The following is a 22588-nucleotide window of genomic DNA, read 5'->3' on the forward strand; positions in this document are numbered from 1 at the left end:
GGCACCTGCCAGACGAAAAAGGTTGAGGACAACTGCTCTAAAATACTGTTAGTTTTAGCCTAGGATCTGGATTTTTACCTTAGGGTTTTCAAGGTCGGATCCAACTCATTGACTTCCATGAATACTGGACCACATCCTAAAATGACATCCTTTTAAAAATGTATCCCTTTTAAATGGGATGCGAATGCTACAATTGAGTAGAAAAGGAATGCAACTCTAGGATATAAGCAATACAATTTTAATTCTGACCAGTCACCTACAAACCCCTTGTCATTCCACTGTTCTGATGGCATTATTAAATATCACATGTGTGTGACATCACTAGGGAAAAAAATGACACAGATACAGAACATTATGATACAATAGTACAAATGATAAATTATATATTTATACAGTAAATGTCAATAGTCAGCACAAATTCATAAAAAGCAGCCTGCTCCCAGTATTATGAAAACAGTTTGGTAAATATTTCAGTTATAACACTTGTAAAGGAAGCGAGTTTTGTGAGATTCTGCTGTGAAAAATAAACCGTGTATTTCTCCACAATTTGTGCAATATTAATACATACAGTACACAGTAGAAACGGCAACAGTAAAGGGAAGATGGATAACAAAAGCGGTATTAGCTATGGGACTTCAAAGAGACTAAACAGCACAATCCACTATGGTCTCCCTTCCCGGTCCCCTCAAGACATTTTAGTTTTTACATAGTATAAAAAACTGAATAAATAACTGAGCTTATTTTTGGGCTTAAAATTATACCAAGATGCTTTTACAAAATAATTAACACTATTTCTCTTTGGTCAATTTGACCAGTAAGGCTATTTTGGGATACTAACATTTTAAATCAAAAGCACCGTATTACCTGGGAGAGAAGGGGGTGTGTGGAGAAATGAGTGTGTGAATGAGATCAGGTACACAATGTGCTCCATCAAAAAAAAAAAGAAAAGAAAGAAAATTAGTTTAACCACTGATGACCATGAAATGGATTTAACATTCTGGACACAGCTGATGCTTTGATTGGCTAGGGCAGAAACCAGCTTTCATTGTTGTTTATATGCCACCGGTATGCATGAGATCTTTGCAGAGACAGAGATGCCTGCTATCTCAGAAACAAAAAGATATTTCCAAACCACCTGCATGTTTTCATTTTTATTTGATTTCGTATCCCAACACACACTTCAGGCTGGGGATCTTAAGGCTGTTAACTTTCTTGGCCAAGCGCTCTGTAGCACCATGAGACATGCTTATCACTGCTGAGACACAGGGTACCCTGTCATGGTTTCTTGTGCAATGTACGTAAAAAGTAGTATCGCTCTTACAAAAGCGGGCTGGTAAAATCTACAATTTGCCACTCAGCAGCTTCATTCAACCAGGGCATGTAAGTTCCCTACCAGGCCAATAGTAAATTTTTATCACTCCATGAGGATAGCTCATTACTCTGAGCTGCGTATGATTTTCAAAGAATTACAAATATGACCAGCACCATCCTGCCTCCAAATGAAGCTATCTAAAGTCTTTCAGAGGTTGCAGTCAGAACCTGTTGGCTGAATGGATAATGCCCTCATCTACACTTTGTACATACAGGCAACTGACTAACTAAAGCCTGGGAAAATAACAAATGAACTAACTCCATAGTTGAGAAAACTAAATTGTAAACAACATGGAGTGATCTTGCCACAGACCAATTGGAAATTATTTTTTTCATTTGCTTAGATCACAACCGTAAAAGTTCCTACTGCTAGCAATAATTATGCTTTTCCTGGCCTATATTGATTAATAATATCCAAAAAGTCTTTTCTTCCTTATTTTGAAAGACGACATGAATGGGTTGGTTTTTGAAGACTTTCTGGGTGTGGACAGTCATTTTTCCTCCTATATAAAATATGAGCAGGTTAATATTCTGAATCCTACTTGTAAACCCAATAGCAACAAGAGGATAGAACAATCTGCATAGAAACACCCATGCACTTAGCTTTCCGTACACTGAGATCTACTCCAACCTACACATCTAAAATGCGTGACCGTACCCTAATTAGGACAGTTTTTTATTCTGGCAAAAAGCATAGAAATCCCGTTCCTTTCACACCAATCAGTCCTTCCTTTTTATGGCACACTAATGGGGGCTATTACAATCCACATAGTATAATTACACCAGAAAGTGGAGCTCTGCCATTAATTTGTTTCAGCTTTTTCGTAATCCAGGGAAAGGCCACCACAAAGGACATCAGTTCATATGCAGAGATGCCCCAATTGAAGAAGTTACAAGCTCTAGGATATTCCCCTAAACGTGCCCAGTGTATGTTCGCATACCATGTGAAAGCAGAGCTTTTAAAATGTTGCCATCTTAGAGAAGGCCGGGTTTATACCAGTATTGCTGACTGAAACCTGCACATGGTTTAGTGCTGATGAATCCAAGACATGAGAGTTAAAACTGTAGAGTTGCGTTTAAATTAACAGTTGTAAATGGAACCAGTCACTGACATGGAGTGCACCTTTAGTTTAAAAAATTAAATTAAATTAATGAGCCACTTTCTTAGATTTAGAATTTTTAAAATTTCCAGAAGTCACTATTACAAAAGAAAAACAGCCTCATGATCTTCTTAAAGAGGCTAGCAGTTTGTTCATTTTGGTAATCATCAGAAAATGGTGAGTGAATTAAAGGAAAGGCAGCATTAGTGTTTTCTAAATGTAGTCGCAAGTCATATGTTCAAATTCATTTCCTCTAAAAAGCAATTAGTCATGAGAATGTGTTTTAAATTTCATTACAAAGTCTTAATTCAAAAATAAAATATTTTAGTGTTAATCTTCCCTTTTAAAATTTTCTTTACAGAAACAAAGAGCTAAAAGCATAAATAAGAGGAGGGCATTCAACCATAAAAATGACATTGGCCAATATCTTAATTTTTCAGCCTGAGCTGATAAAAGTCTATCAAAACTAGACAGTTAAATAAGAACCACATTACAAAAATTAGCAAAAAAAATGACTATTAGGTTATTCTGCAAACTCAAATATGAAACTGTACTAAAAACAAAATATGTGCAAAAGTGTACAAGAGTAACTGCATACAGCAAGGTTAAGCCTGAATTAGTTTTAAAGCTTGCCCCGGTGAAACTGAATTCAAAGTTGTCCCACTATATTTTGTTTTTCTTTCATCTCACATTGTAAGTCAAATAAAAATAAAATACACACAAGCACTTCCAAATGAAGTCACTACTGGACAAGCACAGAGCAGAACACTCATTTAGCACGAGTGCAGCATGCCACTCACAGGAAGTTCCTTTGCAGTCCTTAGATAGTAGTGTACAAATGCAACATTGCATACAACAGCACACATTATACTTGACAACTTGAGAATTTTCTTCAACTTTTTTTCCTTTCGAGACAAGCCTGCTTTGCCAGTCAAACCGCCGGGAAAGCGGTGAGATTTTGTGTTGCAATGTTTAATGGGTAAAACAAGCCTTCTGGGCTCTCTTCTAAGAATAAGGACTATGGGTGAACCAACAGTCTAGAACTGTATATAGTTATGTGCAAAACCATTCACTAGCACTCTGAGTCTCAGGTCTATCATATGAACAGCTGTAGGTAACAGTAATTTCAGGATCCAGCACATCTGACATCTACAAAATAGCAAATGGAGTTTAAAATGGCAGGTTCTCCCTAGAAAGTGTATTGAAATGGTTAACAAAGTAACAAAATGGACATAATCTAACTTTGGCGAAAAGTCTGAACATTTCACGTAATGCTCAACAAGCCAAAGTAAGGTACCATCTGTAGCAAAGACTAGATTTAGATTAACTGGTAAGTATAGACAACTCTTCAAAGTTCGTAACTGTAAACTGCAAATCTACTTTCAAGTCGCTTACACGCCATTCAGTCCAAGCAGATCCTGTTCATTTTCCCCCAAAGACTTCAGCTTGGAAACATTACGAAAAGAAAGTTCCTTCGATTGGGTCTTTATAGGAGGAAAGGGTTAGTTGTATTTGTGGGTTGGGATGCTGATGGAGGGATTCCCGTACTATGAAGCGGCTGGGTCATTGATCCTGCAATGTTCATGTTCATCCCCTGGCCCATTCGAGTGATAGGTGCCATGGTGCCCATAGCTGGTAACGGCGCCATTCCCACAGCCACTGGTGCCATGGAAGACAGAGGCATTGGCTCCATGCTCATTGCTGGCACAGTATTAAAAGAAGGACTCGTGCCCATCACGGGACTTGCTCTCATCTGATTTAGTGTGAGGGGCTGGGGCTGATTCACTTGGAAGGGGTTGATTGGAGTTGGTGCTGTAGCTGTCCCTAATTTGAAAAGAGAAAAAAAAAAGAATGCAGCTCCAAAGAGGTCAAGGTTTTGCAGTCATGCCATGTATATTTACAGATAGGGTAGAGTTACACAATACTGCCCTCCCCGCCCCCCTCCAAAAAAACCCAAAAGAACAAATGCCACTTCTAATGAAAATCTCTTTTACAATATCATTGACACATACTGGGCCACGTCTCAGTATGGTACAAATTCCATTTACTTCAGTGGATATATAATTATAATTTGACCCACTATATCTTTATGAATGTCAGCAGGATACCACAACACCGATGGGTAGTTTTCAATTTTCTGTAAGAGGAGCTGTACAAACAGATTCTGAATTCTATCAATCAGGAGTGTGCCTGAACATGACATTCTGAGGCTATACTGCAACAGATAATTGCAGGTTATTTTTATTCGTTTATTGCACTTGTTCTCCCTTCCTCTCAGCCATTTCACTGAGTTTTAGAAGCTGTTCAGGTATTTGGCTCCGAGATTTGTCAGGAATTCATAATGTAAACAAGCCGATTCCGAATTACAGTAAAGCTGGAAAAAGCAAAGAAATTTCCCAGCATTCAAAGTCTTTGATCCACTGCCAACAATACACATTCTTTATACCATAGATGTTTAGAGACTTATTCGGATGGCCCAGTGACCCCTTGTAAACTTGACAGATACGTAGACTTCCTGTTGCTGAATAGTGCTAAGCTGCTCAGAACCATTGTTCATTCTGTTTTCCCCAATATTTTAAGGAATTTCATAAACAAATATTTTTTAAAAAATATTTTAAGACAAATTACCACCATTTTAAATAATCTTAAACCCCGGGTTACCATGTATAGAAATTTCAGTGCACATAAAGATACTAACGTGTTTTTTCCCCATTTGTTTACTGTGGCAACACCACTTAGACTTTACCATAAATAAAGTCATAAATGCTACTACAGTACAGGCCTTTTTGCAGGAGAGCTACGAGAGCAGATTAGTTTCCAAGTACACCAAGGGTGCTTTTCGATCAGATGAGATTATTTCAGGAATGACCTATTTATGGCACTGTCTCATCCTACTAAAATGTGGACTGAAGTGAGCACGAAGGTTTTTTCCAGGCTTCGCCTCCCCTTACCAGTTTGTTTGCACTCTGTTACTGCTGGCAGCATTAATGAAAACAGTCATTTCCCAGGTCTTCAATAAAATTGCCTGGAGAATGGAACCAGGGCAGAGGGGAGACACTGATGACAAAAACAGATTTTGTAGGGAGAAGGCTGATGGTGAAATCTTCAGAAGAGCTTACAGTCAGGTCTATACTTAGAATATTGCTGCTATAGCGCTTCAGTGACAACGCTACTACAGTAGAACCTCAGGAATGAAGGTTGTCCATAACTTGGAGACGTTTGTAACTCTGAACAAAACACAGCTCCAGCAGTTCACATTTCAGGCCAGGTTCCAGAGGCAGCTAGAAAGCTTCCCTGCAGGCAACTTATTTCAGGGCAAGCTTGTCCTCCTCCCAACTGGGGTGAGGATGGGGTGGAGGTGAAAACAGCATGTCCCCCTCCTGGAGGAGTGGGAGTGTGCAAAAACAGCTTCCCAACCTCCCCCCAGCCAGGGGAGGGGGTGTGAAAACAGTACCCCAGCTTACAGGAAAGCAAAGCAGTGCCGACCCCAGTGCTGCTCCTGCAACTGCTCCCACTGCCTTAGGCTGGCAGCAGGGACTCACAGCTTTGCCTGCGAATCTCAGCATCTTCAACTCCTAGCTGTAAGTCAGTGTCCCGGGTATGGTGTTCAGGGTAGCGGTGGGGACAGGCAGCTGAGATGGGCCTATCTTTAAGATACAACACAGGCACAGTATAGCATTTGGGTTTTTTTTTTTAGTCTCTGCTGTTGCCTGACTGGTTACGTCCAGTTTCACATGGTGTCTGGTTGACCGGTCAGTCTGTAACTGTGGTGTTTGTATCTTTGAGGTTTTACTGTACGTCAAGAGGAGAGCTTCTCTTGTCAGCATAGTTAATCCATCTCCACAAGAGGCGGTACCTATGTCAATGTGCGATGCCCTCCCATTGACGTAGTGCTGTCTACACCAGGGATTAAGTCAAGTCATTTTTCACATCCTTGAGAGATGCAGCTATACCAATGTAAGTCTATAGTGTAGATCTGGGCGAAGCAATGCAAGTTTCTAAGTCTCATTTTCAAAAGTGCCTTGGGAACTTTGGAACTTAAGGGCTTGTGATTTCTGAAGTGCACTAATGTGTGGTGCATTAATTGGTCTGTGTAAACCCTGTTGGTGTGCACTCAGAGCTCCCTAGTGGGCTTTAACATAGTCTGTGCAATATAGTTTTGATATTTTAATGCAATTCAGAATTAAAGGGGTCACAGGCATATTCTGCGTGAAAGAGTCCAGGCTTTAGGTGGGTTTTTTTGTTTGGTTTCACTTTTTGTGGGGGGGGTGGGGGAAGGGTTTGAGCAGAATGTTTTAATACTTTTGACTGAATATATTATTTTTAGCATTTATGTTCATGTTTGAGAGGAAAGATGCATACGTGGCTAGCCAATGCCTGCTCAACAGCTGCAACTCCCACTGAAGCTGATAGTTTATCTTAGGGTCCAGCCCTACAGGACTAGACTATGAAGGCTTAGGGTGATACACACAATAAAGGAAGGTACTAGTATTTATTATTTGTGTAACAGTAGCACCTAGGCACAAACCAAGATGGGACCCACTGGACTGGATGGCATACAAACTCATAGTACAAGATTCACAGCCTCAAAGAGCTTATGATGTAAACAAACAAGATGTTTGAGGGGAAACAGGACAAAAAAAAATCATGGAACTACCATGCCATTTTGCTGCCATCACATTGTTCACTATGCTTGTGTGTTCTACTGCTTCCCCTGCCCTATGTCTATCTTGTCTATTTAAACAATATGGACTCATTGTTTCTTTGTATTGCCCCATTTGTAGTCTCTTGTACTATACCTGGATTGCAAACGCTTAAGGGTAGGGACAGTCTTGTTGTTCTGTTTTTGTGTAACACCTAGCACAATGGGGTCCTAGTGCATGACTGGGGCTTGTAGGTGCTACAGTAATACAAAAAATAAATAATAAAGAGAGTTGAGGTCACTGCCCTCGCCCCCAAGAGCCAGGACTAGAACCCAAATCCTTCCATGTATCAATTCATTACCTTTCCACAAGCCCATGCTGCCCTTCCCTCCTAACTGCAACAGAGCAAATCCTGCTGGCCAAACTAGTCTAGGATGGCAAGCAAGCCAGGAAGTACAAGATTTAGACTGTGCTATGTGCACTGGAGGTGAGTAGGGTTTCTTCTACAAGAACAAATTTGGAAGAGAAAGATATAAACAAAGTTTTATATTGGAAAGGGATGTATTGAGACATACCTGGAGCTAAGAATGGATTCAATGATGGAACAGGCTGTGGCGGCTTAGACACCAATGAATCCAAATTCACCAAGGCTGCATTGGGCCCCAAGAAAGACTCGGGGGTTTTTCGAGCTGCACTTTGTTTGCTTGATGTCATGTTTGTGGGCTGAGAATCAAAGAGATCAGGACTTGTTGTACCACTATGCTGGGATGACAAAGTGGAACCCGACTCTGCTGTAACCAAAAGTCAGGAACAATCTGTTAGGTTCACAATGCTAAATGCTACAATTCACTAAAGCCAGTTATCTGTCTGTTCACTATGTATTATAATCATGCAAAAAAAGTCTGATGATGGAAGCAAGTGATTTTATTCTACTACTAAAAATATATCCTTAAATCTGATTTTATACTATGATTTTGTTTAAATTGCCAAGTATGTTTTACACTTTTAGCAAGTTGTTAAATATATTAAATCTTAAGTATCCCATAGAAGTGTAGAACAGTAGAATTACAACTGCAGTGTAATATAAACAAAGCTTCTACACAACTGATCTTGATATCCTTCTTTAGTGTGCTGTGATATAGACACAAATGAATAGCCTCTACGGAGAAGATATTCAAGAGCATCAGAACTGTGGCCTCTGAACTATCATCTTGGTATAGTTTTTCATTCAGTATTTGCCACTCATCAATTAATAGATTTCTTTTAAAAGAGGAACTTAGGCCAACACTGAGCTATGTCACCAATCTTACAGAAGGTGCCCCTTACAAAGAGGTACATAGTCTCAAAGTATTTACATATTTGAAGTCTAGCAGTTTCATTTTCATTGGGTGAAATACAAACTTCCACAAAAGTTAACTTTCAGTAATTCTTTCCCTAGTGTTGAATACAAGTGTTTACATGTCTATTTGACAAACCATCACTCAGGCTACTTTGTCTCCTTGCCTCCTACCATGGCCTTCACACCCAAAACAGGGACTGAAGATATGGTTTAGTTAAGCATACGTTATTGGGCTCAATGCAGAGGTAACACGATGAAGATGTATGGCCTGTGCTACCCAGAGGTCAGATTACATGATGACAACAACTGGCTTTTATTGTTACATTAGCTATAAAAATGGCAACACGTTCTAAGTACTCCCTTGTTTGAACTTATCCACTGTGAAAGGTGGATCTTGTTTCTGTCATAAAAAGATTAAAACAGGTGATTTAAAAAGCCTGTTACTGAGATTACAAAAAAACCTGCCATTTGCCAAGTATTCATTTGATCCGTACCTGTCTTTTTGGAATTTCGAAGGCTGTCAAATTCAGAAAAGTCATCTTTAACTGTACCATTCAAATTATTGAAAAGGTCAAACGATGTGCTTCCTGTTCAGGAGAACAAACGACACCCGTCACTAATAGATCTTCAACTGCATTATGTCCAGTGCTATTAAAAGCAATTTCGAAAACAATCACATTACTTGAGAAACATTTCCCTCTGTGTCCTATCATGGCCGTTAAGGTTCAGCTGGGGTGCTTCTACCGTCATTACCCCAGACCAAACTCTTTATGACTAGCAGCAGTGCATTTTCAGTATTTGGCCCTCACCTACGGTACAATTTTCCTCTGACTTTTCAGTATGGAGGGCCTTCAAGGCACATGTGGTTATGTGTCTTTAGGTTGCAGTGGAGATGGTCAGTGATTTTACTGCCCAATATAGAAGGTAGCGTATATATATTAACTAGCTGTGCAATCAAGTGGTGCATCCAGATGCTGTGGTGACGGGCATCACAAATTCTATGTAGTATTGGAATTAGAAGCATGGATATAAGCCAGTGACAACAAGCAAAATGGAATGTAAGTGTGGCCATACTTGGGGTAAGAATTGAATTCTCAAATTCAGCTTCTTGTTTCACAGATTAAAGGGACTGGGAGGGCAACAGAAAAGATGTGCTCAGTACCTGGCGTAGATAAGGCGCTAGAGTGCTAAGCAAAGGGGAGCCTAGCTTTACTCTGCAATCAGTGAAGAAGACACATTCACTAGATGTGGAAACACCTTTAGCAAAAAGGAAGGGAAAAAAACCTATGTAAATAAAGAGTAATCATATTACCCCAAACTTAACAGGGTTGGAATTTGAAAGTCACTTTTTAAACAATCAGTTAGCATTAAGCTTCATTACATTTTGAATCATTACAATGACACTTAGAGGCAATTAACTCTCTGAAGACAGAATGCAAGTAAAGATTCTGTACTGCAAATGTTATTTATCTCCAGCAAAAAAGAGAAAGTTATAAAATATCTTTAGTCTCATGAATTTTACAAAATCATTTCTAAAACATTCCATTTTCCTTTGCCCATATAAAGCTAAATTAGACATGATCTTGACATCATTCCACATATACATCTTTAGTTTATTATAAAATGTACAGAGAAGAATGATTGCAAAAAATTCATTTAGCACAGAAAGTCATGGCACCTATCCAAAACTACCCTGCTATTATTGTTATTGGGAGCAGTAAGAGTCACAAGGTATAAGGCAAGGAGTTGCAGCACCACCTTCTGCACTTCCTTACATAAGAATTTACAGAGGGAGCTTTTCAAAAGCAGGTAAGCATCAAATTCCCATTTGCACCTTTGAAAACCTCCTCCTCAGAACACCAGATGCTGATCAAATTCTGAACAGTTTACATCTACAGAGACATCTTTCTGCACAGCAAGTCACCACACTGAAAATGTCAGTAGTTTTGAAGCTTTCAGATTGTTTTAATACTCTGTTTTTTGGAAATTAAATGTTTAGGCAATTAAAGAGAAGGGCAAGTGGCAGCAGTGCAGTCACAGGTGCATGGCTGAACTGGGTGGCAAGTGTACATAAAATAAAGACTGGAGAGGATGTGGAAGGGAGTTTGGAGGAAAGAGCCACACGAATGCAATGCTCTGACTCAAAATAATAGCACTGAAATGTCTGTTCTAAAGTCTACTATATACTCCTGAGGGCATTCTGTGCCAAAAAATTAAAAATTCTGCACACAATATTTTAGAATTCTGCAAATTTTGTCAGATAAATGTGAAGGTTCCAGCCTGGCACTGGGGAGCAAAGGGCACCAGCTGCACAGAGGTGGGAGATCACTATGCAGCTTCGCCCTGGGACATGGACTCAGTGGTGAGGCTGCACCCAACCCTGACACAGTGCAAGGCCTGTTCCTGACCCAGAAACACCCCGAGGCTCTGCCCCTCCATGCTAGGTGCCCCAGGTGCGGGCAGGAAGGCTCAGCAAGGCAGGATCCAATTGTGGAGAGGCTTAGTGTGGGGGGATCTACGTGCGGGTTCAGAGGATTCTGTGTATGGCAATCTGGGTGTGGGCGGCTCAGTGGGTGATCCAGGTGTGGGGGTGCACCTGGATGCACAGGGGCTTGTTGGTGGATTCTGGGTCCAAAGATAATGCGATTTGGGGGATGGGGGGGGAGTCCAGGTGAAGGTGGTTGGGGCTCAGTGGGGGTGTCCAGATGGTGGGAGACTGGGGCTTAGTGGGGTTGAGATCCAAGTACAACTGGTTGGGGCTCGGCAGGATAGGGTTCTGGGTCAGGGGGGGAGGCTCAGCAGGCAGGTCGGGGTATATGGGGATCCGGATGCACAGGGATTGGACGGATGGGGGAGCAACTCCCTATATAGTGACCCCTCCCCCTGCAGCTGAGAAGTGATGGGAGCAGGAAGCACGGGGGAGAAGGGAAGGAGGAGTTTGCAGAGCTTCCTACAGCCGGGGGAGAAATCTAGAGGTGGGTCTGACCCAGCCCCTGCTGCCGTGCAGGGGAAGAGGAAGTCTCATCTCCCCCAGCCCAGCCTGGACTAGCAGCTGAGCCTGACACAGGGTAAGAGCCACCAGCCGTGTCTTCCCTAGTCCCGCCTGTACCCCACAATGATTTACCTCTGCTCTGGGCACCCAAAACATACTGCTGGGAAGGGTCGCATGACCACTTTAGTGGCTTCCCTTTGCTTCCATGTCAGTAAGTCATTCTTCTGCAGGGAAACAAAGAAATCTGCGGGGCACATGCACAGTGAGGAAGAATTCCCCCAGGAGTAATTATAGGTCTTATTTATTTTGAAATCTAGTACTACAAGTCCTTCAGTGCAACTGTTCCTTTTACCTGCTCCATTTAGCAATTGTCCACATCTCACCTTAAGTTAGTCAATGAAGAGAGGCTGAAAAAAATTACTCCCCTCAGTACAAAAAACAAATACACACCTTTAAAGGGATGCACACTTACACCACGGGTTCAGTACAGCCTATTTACCGGAAAGGACGTCAAACGTAAACAGTCTCTTACCAGAGGTGGAAATAGGTTTGTTTGCAGCTGCTGGTCCCCACGGATCTACAGTAGCTTTTGTTTCTACAGAGGATGACTGAGAAGGAGCCCAAGGGTCTACATTTTTGGAGAGAGACTGAGTAGCAGATCCAGTTGGTGCTCCCCATGGATCAACAGAAGTAGCTGGCTTGGCACCTGCAACAAGAGACAGTTGAACCACAGATCAGAAAGTCACTTTGAAAAGCTTTTCTAAGAAATTAATTGTATTAAGTTAAAAATTCTATTCCTGCAAAGTAAGCACTAAGAGAAAATTGTGAAAAATTAGATGCTGTGTTACATCAATTTTGCCATGCTATACGTACACAGACAACTAATTTGTGGAAGACTCTTGAAGAATAAAAATAAGCTCTCACTCGAGGATTTAATTAAACTTACAGCAATTTGCTTTCATGGCAAACTCATTCACCATGGCACAGAATTATTGTTCAGATTGAAAGTGACATTAAAAATAAACTCAAGGGAAAGATCGTTTCTATAAGCCATTATCTAAAAGAAACCAAGAACTCAATGTAAAAACTCAGTGTTCGGGGGAAAAACCTACTTAAAGGCTTAAAATGAGCCATTTTAAAACTCTCTCTTGTTTCCACCATATTTTAATTTTGTAAAACAAATGCTTCAACTTTCTCTGAGCTACAATTTTTCCTCCCCATTTGTGATCGTTATTCCTGCCATAGGTCTTCTCTAAATTGTCCCCCATCTGTTTTCAAACCATCCTCTCTGTTCTTTTCCCTACTTTAATGACTACTATTGGCTGTAATTATCCAACACATCAACACATATCCCTTCTTTAAGTTTTATTCATATGATCTGCAAGTTCAGGGCTCTTATTAAAGAAGGATACCGATACAGCATGTTTGATCCATCCTATTTCAGTACATTATCATTCAAGCCCGATTCCTCACTCCCACAGAACAAAACCTCCAAAATTATTTATATTTAAGTAAAACCTGAAGACCTGAACCAGGGGTTGAATCGAAGGCAGAGCCCCTGCCCTAAAGAAGTTATGATCTGACAAAACAGACACACAACAAAATAGCAATGCATCCAAAGCAAAGTCAGATTTCTTGATCATTTCATCCTGACCTGAACCCCTTTCCCTGCCAACCTCCCTTGTGATCAAATGCCAGTCAAACTTCTTCACAATCTTTGCTCAGCCCAAGTGTCCTCCTTCCAACCCTCCCCCACCATCATACACAAACACCCAGGCTCAAATCAGGCCCCACTGAAGAAGCCAAACTTGGGACTTCAGTGAGGCTGGGGCTTCACCCTCAGGTGAGGGCTACACTTTACAACTCTACTGTACCAGGAAAGCACTTCTCGTGTACACATAGCTTACACCAGCAAAACTGCACTTGTGTCAGCATAGCACATTCCAGTCCTCTCCCCAAAAGAGAAATAAGCTATATTGGCAAAAGCAGTTTTGCTAGTAGAATTTTGTGTGCATTGGAGGTTTTTGCTCTATGCTATGTTGGTCAGAGGCCCCATCTCATCAAATGCCTGACTGACACAGCTATGCCATCAGAAGTCTGTAGTGTGAACCTGGCCTCAGACTCATTCTAGAAGGCAAAAACCCAAACTGCCAAAAGTCTGAAAGGTCTGCTCTTGGTTGCGTCCCCTCCCCCATCACAGGGGGTGTAGGGAAGTGCGAGATTCTCCTCAGCCCTAGAAAGAGCAGTATTTCTTTCCCCACTACCAACATCACCTCTCTCCTCCCACAAAACAACTCAATTCCACCTCTCACTTGCCCAGATCCAGTACTTGCTGCAGACCTCCTACCTGTCTGCAACAAGTGGTAGCAATCAGAAAGAGCATCCCCAGCCCTACCTTTGGTGTTTCCTTTTGGAGAGGCATTACTACAGTTTCACACAGTTTTTAACAACGTTCTCTGAAAGCGTATACAAGCATCACAAAGAGAGCAGTATTTATGATGCAGCCACCTACTCAACAGAAGCACTTTGGTACCCATCTTTATAGTCTGAAGATTCCAAGGAGCATCTTTAATGAAACAATACTTGGCAGCAAGCGTATCAGATACATGCCTGCACTCAGCATGCAAGTGAGTGAACGGGAACCCAAACCAAGAAAATTCTATTTACCAATCCAAAATAATAAAAGCAATAATTTTGCTTTTATAGCACATATTCACATAACCCTTTAAAGTGATCAAATATTTCCAAGTTAGAATGTGTGTTCACATACACCCTTTTTCCGAAAACTAGATTTCAGCAGAGACCAAGATATAGTTGGCAACAGGAAATATAAGTATAAAAAAGAAACTAATGCTTTAATACAAGAAGAGGACAGAGCCATTCTTGTAGAAGACAGCTGTAGCCCCTCACTTCACCTTGCAGTTTCAGTTTACAACCAGATCCTCAGTTTAAAGAGCAGCATCATGAAAGCCAACTAGGACACTAGGAGATAAGCATACTAGCACAAATTCCGATTTGCAGAGTTGTTAGCTCACTTTCATCAACAGGTGGCATCTTTTTGTTCCATCTACAGAACAGGAAATGCTGACGGGCTCTATTTGAATATGGCTACTCTCATTCCAGCATACACACTTCCCTCATCTGCATTGTGTGTTGAGTTACGATTGATGATGCCATGCAAGACATGCTAATGACACTACTCCGGATAAACGGAAGCTTTCAGAAATGTCTTTTGTTCTTTCATAAGATAGATCCCCAATTAGAACAGTTGTAACTAAGAGCATTTAGGAAGATACCTTCCCCCACCCCCCTTCCCTCCATTGAAATATCAAAGCACAGTTAGGCAGGATTAAAATCCTCTATTTTAATGAGTCACTGTTTTACTAGCAGTCAAGATTCATAAACCTGACATCTTCAAGACTATTCTTGGGAGCCAAGTAGCTGGAAAGCAAGAACAAGGAGTTGTTATACATGGCATTAATAAAGTTGGGAGCCAAGGATAGGAAACTCAACAGCTGCAGCTAATATCATCCATTGACGAGTTTTTGCTTGTGTTTTAAATACAAGGTTGATGTAATTTTCCCTATAAAAAAAAACAAACAGTCTCAAACCCCCAGAACTTTAACCTTTTCTAATCTCATGTTTTACTGCTCATCATAGATGATGATGCAAACTCTGTTTAAAACAAAACAATGACCCAGTGGCTACGCAGCTGCACACAGTGCTAAAATCAATGCTTCAATACTAAGCACTTTGCAACCTGTAGATCAGCTGAAGACGATTGCTATCTGAACTTCCTGATCATAGGGAAGGGAAGAATGAGGAGAAAAGGAAGTGATTTTTCCTATCTGTCAATCAGGTTTTGTCTATCATCACTGAGGTCATATAACCTTCTGTGGGATCTTGATCACTGTGGCAGGATGGGAAGGGGAGACTTTGGCCAACAGGGATATCCTGGGGGGGTTTCATATGGAATCTAGCCAACTGGAGAATCTATACATGAGACCATAATCCCTATAAGGTTCACAAGGACCTGGACCCAGGTTTCCCAAGGAGCTGATGGACTCCTGAATGAAGCATTTCCATCAACTTATTTTACCTCTCTTCTGAGGCACTGTTGTATGGTGTCCATTTGAACCCTCAGACACAAAATGGAATTAGTGGTATCTGGCTCTTGTTCCAGATGATCACAACTTGTACCCACATGTTTGAAAGATCTGTTGGCTAATACACCACCACCCTGGTCAGGGGGCCCTGATCAGCAAGAATCTATGAAGGCGTAAACAAACTTCCTCATGCCTGAGTGCTCCTATCAGGACTACCAGAACCTTGACAGGTGGCTCTTTTTCCATGAGCATGAGCCAGACTTGTCCTGCTTTGCCCCTTTCAATTTTTAATTGCGTTTCTTAGGAGTCCTGTGTCTCACATAAGCCAGGGAATAAGAGAGATGGTCTCTTCACTTCTTTTTTTTTTAAATTTACAATGGCATTGTAAACTGGGCATTGCCTTTTTCCCTACCCCCAGTAGCTGAGTCTTCTGGGTCACATTCAGAATGAGATATGACACTGCTGGCTTTTTAGGGAGTCTTGATATTTTTGCTCTTATTTTGTTGGCACTTAGACTCATAGAATATCAGGGTTGGAAGGGACCTCAGGGGGTCATCTAGTTCAAGCCCCTGCTCAAAGCAGGACCAATCCCCAACTAAATCATCCCAGCCATGGCTTTGTCAGGCCTGACCTTAAAAACCTCTAAGGAAGAAGATTCCACCACCTCCCTAGATACCCCATTCCAGTGCTTCACCACCCTCCTTGTGANATCCTCTTTGGAACCCCCTTTCAGGTAGCTGAAAGTAGCTATCAAATCCCCCCTCATTCTTCTCTTCTGCAGACTAAACAATCTCAGTTCCCTCAGCCTCTCCTCATAAATCATGTGCTTCAGCCCCCTAATCATTTTTGTTGCCCTCCACTGGACTCTTTCCATTTTTTCCACATCCTTCTTGTGGTGTGGGGCCCAGAACTGGACACAGTACTCCAGATGAGGCCTCACCAATGCTGATTAGACGGGGATGATCACATTCCTCGATCTGCTGGCAATGCTCCTACTTATACAGCTCAAAATGTCATTAGCCTTCTTGGCAACAAGGGCACACTGTTGACTCATATCCAGCTTCTCATCCACTGCAATCCCCAGGTCCTTTTCTGCAGAACTGCTGCCTAGCTATTCGGTCCCTAGTCTGTAGCAGCGCAGGGGATTCTTCCGTCCTAAGTGCAGAACTCTGCACTTGTCCTTGTTGAACCTAATCAGATTTCTTTTGGCCCAATCCTCTAATTTGTCTAGGTCCCTCTGTATCCTATCCCTACCCTCCAGCCTACCTACCACTCCTCCCAGTTTAGTGTCATCTGCAAACTTGCTGAGGGTGCAATCGACACCATCCTCCAGATCACTAATGAAGATATTGAACAAAACCGGCCCCAGGACCGATCCTTGGGACACTCCGCTTGATACCAGCTGCCAACTAGACATGCCAAGTAGACTTCAGGGTCTACTGTCTTGTCCTAATGGAGACAGAGGGGCCTGAGGCCTATAAGAGGGGATCTGGAGAAAGGAGGAACTCTAGCCCATGAATGGAGATGCCAGAAGTTAGAACTCAGAACTTTGGTTTCAGGTTGGAGAAAAAAAGACAACAGATTATGGCTACTGAAGCTGGCTGCAGGTGGTAGACCATCTGAATAAGAGCCAGCTGAGTAAAACATCTGGTTAACGGCTGATACTGGAAGAACAGAAGTAGGTGTATAATGGCAGAAGGGGATACCTAACACGTTCCTTACTGGTACTTGGGATTTTTGATGGGCTTGAGCTGTTTAGTTGCCAGTTGGTCTGAGAAGCAGAGAGAGTGGAATAGACAGTGGGTTGGACTGCAGCCAGGAGCAGTGGCTGTTACAATGTGGCCCTCAGCAGTTTTACATCCTTTCATAAATTGCTTCCTTCATGCCCAGGGGAAAGAGGATGAGGGACAGGAGCACCTACAGCTGACTCTCCTGGATCTCTGAGCTAGACTAATTTGGTTCCTGCCCCAAGTCATTCCTGGCTGGATTGAAACCACCTAGATGTCTCTGGCTGCAGATTACAGAAAATGCAGAGGCCCCCCCATCAGTGCATTCAGTGATGAGGGATTTCAAAAGGAGCAATCCTTGGCATTCCCCTGCTTTCAGGGCTTTTCTGCCATTCCCACACATCTCTGTATTTCTGAACCTCAGTGAACAAATCCCATCCAGAAAACTTCTAGGAAAATACATCCTCCACCAAACTACATAGCTCAGCAAATCAACCCAGATGATATGCGTCAGAACTTCAACTAGTAATTTTTGAGAGTCATTTGTTTTAATTAATTCCCTCTCTCCCCAATGTTTATAGAATGGGATCCTGTAAACAACTGCCTACAGCTGAGAAGGCAGAATTAAACTGTCAGGCACTTCAAGGAAAGGAGAAGCTTCTCTCTGCCCATGTTGTCTGGATCTGTCCCCAAAGATGAAGGGGTTTGAAGACTCACTGTAAGAGCTGTGGACTTTCTGATATAGAACTCCTCCTCTTTGGACAGCGTGTGTGTCTATGGGCCTTAAAAGCTGATTGCTAAACAGGCCTTGCAAATCCAAAAGGACTTTGCTGGGAGGCACACTACAGAGGCAGTAGAAAGAATAGGAAAGACACCCAGAAAATTAAATATGTAGTCCTCTAACGTGCAGGTTTGGACTGTCCACATAAAATACATATGCATTGAATTTAGCATTTAAGTCAAGAAATCTTCAGTGTTTCATAAAGGATTAAAATTAAAATAGATTTAAAAAGTTAGATTTCACCCAGTATAGTTTTGTTGATAAAAAAGTAACTAGTTTAGACAATTTAACTGGTTTACTATTGACTGTACGTCAGTATAAACACACTTTCATTAAGAACAGTAATAACACATTGTAATTTACTGCTAGTGCATTGCTAATTATAGCCACCTGACTTGGATGCCTGTCACTGTCTAATATAGTTTCTTAATGTATGATGCTGAGCATAACTACAAAATCAGAGTCTGAGTATCTCCAACATGAGACAAGCAGTTTCTGCTGCCAAGGGAAAAATGGAAAATCAGTTACCACTTCCCTCCCTTTGGGGTACGAAGCCTCACTACAGTGGCATAAAATCAAACTAAATGGATTAAAATTTCCATTACAGTTTTCTCTTGATGAAATAAGCTAGCCAAAAAATTAACCACGTTAGATCAAAATGCTTACATTATGGAGTATGTCAGTCCGCTCATGTACAGAAAATCTTGGACAGACTCAGCACCATGAAAGTGTTTTTCAGCACTACTTCTGGCAGTGTTTATTCTTACCAAATGATTGCCATGGGTCAGAGGTGGTAGCTGCAGCTGCAGATCCTCCCCAGGGGTCTGTTTGGTTTGCTCCAGCTGTGGGTCCCCATGTTTCGGTTTTCGGAGGGGCTGGTGCTGATGAGGGCAGTGCATCCATGAGATCCAACAAAGTTGTGTGCTGTGGGAAGAAATGTTTTTTAAGCTTTAATAAAGAGGACTACACTACCCTGAAGTGACATGCCCATCACGTCACAAAGCAATATTTTGTTCTGTTACACACCCTGCTTGATCAGCTGCAAGGTCTTTAACCTGCAGGGATGAATTTTATCTACCACAACAAAATCCCAGAAGCATATACAGGCCCAGATTAAGCTATATTTGACTGTATTTCATCATTTTGCAGCATAACCAGGAATTTCTTAATTGAAGGCACTACCTCCTTCTTTTTGGGAATTTTAATTGTGTCTCTGCGACTCTCCTCCAGAGCCATCTGTAATCTCAGATCATCTCCACGTCGGAGGCGCTCCTCCTGCAAAGGAAATCAACACTGTTGATACTGACTGTTGGGCTAGACTGTGCCTTTAAAATGGTGCAGTTTGCTCCGTCCATGTGCCGAACCCACTTGGCAGGCCAGTGCAGGGAGAAGGCCTGCTATAGCCTCAACTCTTGCCAGCCCCTTAGGAGCAATTTGCACCAAAGAGGTGTGCAGTGGGTTACAAAGGACAGATTGTCCCTTGCCCGTGATGTGATGAGGGTTCTTTGGGTATATCTCCCAACTTATGCACAAGCCAGAACCACCTGACCCTAGTTCACTAATCTTAAAGATGAAATTGTTAAGCCTATATACACAGTCCACTTAAAATCTTTGTTGAAAGCTTGTCTTTTTTTATACCTTTCACAGAATGAATAAAACAAAGATGGCTTAAATAATGAACTAACAAAGATGAGGGAATGTAAAGAAAGTAGATATTCCATCTTCTAATTACTATAAACCATTTCCCCTTTAAAAGATTGAAGATTGAGACATCTGCTTTAACTTCAGATTTTCTGGCTTTTGTCAGTCTCTCTCAACATTTGATAGAATTGTTAGGTCTACAAGGAACCAAGTCGTTCTTCTAGTGAACTGTGCACTTTTTTGTGGGATTCTAAAAATTTCTAGGCCATCTCTAATATGTTTATGTCAAACTGACTTATTTCAAATGATTTTGATTCCATCACCACTTTCTGAATTTCACCTTATTCCCCAATAGTTATATCTTTTCCACTTTTAGTTTAAGTTCATTATTTCCAGCTTTACTGCTAAATGAGAAAAAAATCCTCTTCCTTATGGTATCCATTTGCAGACAGAAGAACGTTCGTATTTAATGTACAGTTACAAATTGATGCTTGTTATAAAAAGATTGAAGATCATTATGGAAGTGCCTGGCATGATTCCATAATTAAGGTTGAGTTTTGAATGTACAGCTGAGATGCAACCCCTTCGTTATGTATTAAGAATAATATAATCTCCCTAATATTACAGCATTTACTGTGAATACAGAATGAATTTACTGTGAAGTTACAAAAAATACGGTAGACTAACGAGTTAAAATTAATTAAAAATGAGTGATTTAGGAAAATGAGCATTCCAGGTCAGACCATTTCTTCATTTTTTTTGTCCCAAATGATCGAAACAGAATAAAATGCTGTTCAATCTTAGTAGTTTATAGTTACAACTCACTGAATTTTTGTACGCTTTTTTTTTTTTTTAAAGGATTTATCTTTTTTTGCAATAATTTTTCATAACTGAAAGTTCAGGAGGGACTGATGAATAACATTCTTCCACAGAAGATGGCTCATTTCAAAATGGCTGCCATGTCTTATTCTCAATGGGTCTGAAGCCACAGCTGCCCTCATCCAAAATGGCTATTGCTTCACAGAGCTCCCCAACTGGAGTGAAACCGAATTGCGTTCATGGAAGATGGTGTTCCTCTTTGCAGTCAGAGTACAGACAGAGAATGATTATAATACACAGGAAACTCACCTGCTCCGCAACTTCTCTGCTCATTGCCAATGCAAGCTGCAGTTGGAGCTCTTCCTCTCCACTTGTCTGAGGTCGTGCTTGCTCTAACTCTGAAGAAACTCGAGGGGATGTAGCTGTTGAAGGAACAGAAACATAAACAACATAAGAGAGTATATATGAAGCTTTATGAACCTCTTAACATGCCTGATCAAATTCACTCTTCGCACTGTGTTTCACTTCTATACAGCTGCTCCTGCAGGCCAAGAATTACAAACATTGGGCCTTATCCTGAGAGGTGCCAAGGACTCACCACGCCCACTGACGTCAAGTAAGAGTAGAGCATGTTCAGCTTCCTGAAAGATCAGACCCACTTCCATGATGTCAACAAACAAGATGACAGAAGTTATAAAAAGAGACTTCTGGAAGAATTTGATACCTTAGAGGAAAACCGTGCTTGAAAAACAAGGGATTAATTTATTAACAAGGATTATAATATCAAGAAATACTGAGTATCTGACTACAACGGCTGCTAGATATAAAAATGCCACAGCAAATCAGAGCTTTAGAGATGGGTTGCTGGTTTCATAAACTGTGTGGTTAATCATTCAAGAGATGGTTTCTCTTACTGTACTGTAATAACTTTGCTGAGAGCTAGCCAGTATGTAGGTAAAAAGGGATACTACCCACATTTTTATAAGCTAATGCTCAGTCTGAGTCTAGACACTTAAGAAATCTATTCACACATACAGTTTATAAAACATTAATATTCTCTGCAAAAACATTTCATTCAAACAGATTGGTAATTAAAAAAAGATTAAAAGTCTGGTATTAAGGAATATCTCAAAGGTAGGATGCAATATTTCATCAGGAGCCTTGTTTAAAGAAAATGATAGCAGGTATAGACATTTGTATTATAACTGCTACGGAAGGCTTCGACTAAAGGTCAAGAATTTATCTGCTGAGAATTAGTTACAAACCTATGCTGTCATGTCATTATACAGCAATGAAAAGCAATCAAAGATGAAAGACTACATGCTAAAAAAATGCTTCTGTGTGTATTAAAGCTGCCTTTTTACAACTATAACAACATCTGTATTACAATAGCAACCAGACACTCTGATCAGGTTTGGAACTCCACTATGTTCACTGAACAACTACTAACTAGCTTTTGTGTTCTGTCACGGCTTACTCTGTGTACACAGAAACACTGTTTCACCAAGGCATGACAGTTGCTGTTTAACATTTCAAATATGAATTGTGATCCTGCATAATCCACTAACATTTTATTAAAAAAAGGTAAAAATTCATTTACATTGAAAGCTAGATTACCCAGGTAGTAGGAAAAATGAATGTTTCTTCTAAATAGCACAGCTTAATGTTTAAAAGTTAAATTGCTAAATGGTGATATTAAACGCAGTTTTTAATCACCTTTGATAAGTGTATTGCCCCTCCACCTAATTCTAGCCAATAACATTTCCTGAATTGGTATAAATTTTGACTTTTCACCAACCCCTCTTTCTGGCTGGAAAGTCACCTTAAAGGAAGTCTGCAAAGAAAAGACGGTTACTCACCTTTGTAACTGTGGTTCTTCGAGATGTGTTGCTCATATCCATTCCAGTTAGGTGTGTGTGCCGCGCGTGCACGTTCGTCGGAAGATTTTTACCCTAGCAACTCCGGCGGGCCGGCAGGTAGCCCCCTAGAGTGGCGCCGCCATGGCGCCTGATATATATCCCTGCTGACCTGTCTGTTCCTCAGTTCCTTCTTGCCGGCTACTCCAACAG

At 41.1% G+C, this 22588-nt stretch overlaps 1 protein-coding gene across 2 annotated transcripts in view; it reads right to left on the reverse strand.

Moving 5' to 3' along the window:
* Window positions 1-222: 222 nt before the first annotated feature.
* EPN2 (epsin 2) overlaps window positions 223-22588 on the reverse strand; it is a 46208-nt gene continuing 23842 nt past the window's right edge. The window contains exons 2-8 of one of the 2 annotated variants that reach the window (XM_032762667.2): window positions 20829-20941; window positions 19242-19334; window positions 18827-18983; window positions 11978-12151; window positions 8948-9040; window positions 7690-7905; window positions 223-4295 (exon numbers count right to left, since the gene is read on the reverse strand). In XM_032762667.2, coding sequence (XP_032618558.1) covers window positions 3958-4295; window positions 7690-7905; window positions 8948-9040; window positions 11978-12151; window positions 18827-18983; window positions 19242-19334; window positions 20829-20941 — 1184 coding nt within the window. In that variant the 3' untranslated portion in view covers window positions 223-3957. The remainder of the gene's footprint in view (window positions 4296-7689; window positions 7906-8947; window positions 9041-11977; window positions 12152-18826; window positions 18984-19241; window positions 19335-20828; window positions 20942-22588) is intronic. The other variant, XM_032762668.2, reaches the window with a different exon arrangement.

The sequence above is a fragment of the Chelonoidis abingdonii genome, chromosome 9 (genome assembly GCF_003597395.2).
Source record: "Chelonoidis abingdonii isolate Lonesome George chromosome 9, CheloAbing_2.0, whole genome shotgun sequence".
NCBI lineage: Eukaryota > Metazoa > Chordata > Testudines > Testudinidae > Chelonoidis > Chelonoidis abingdonii.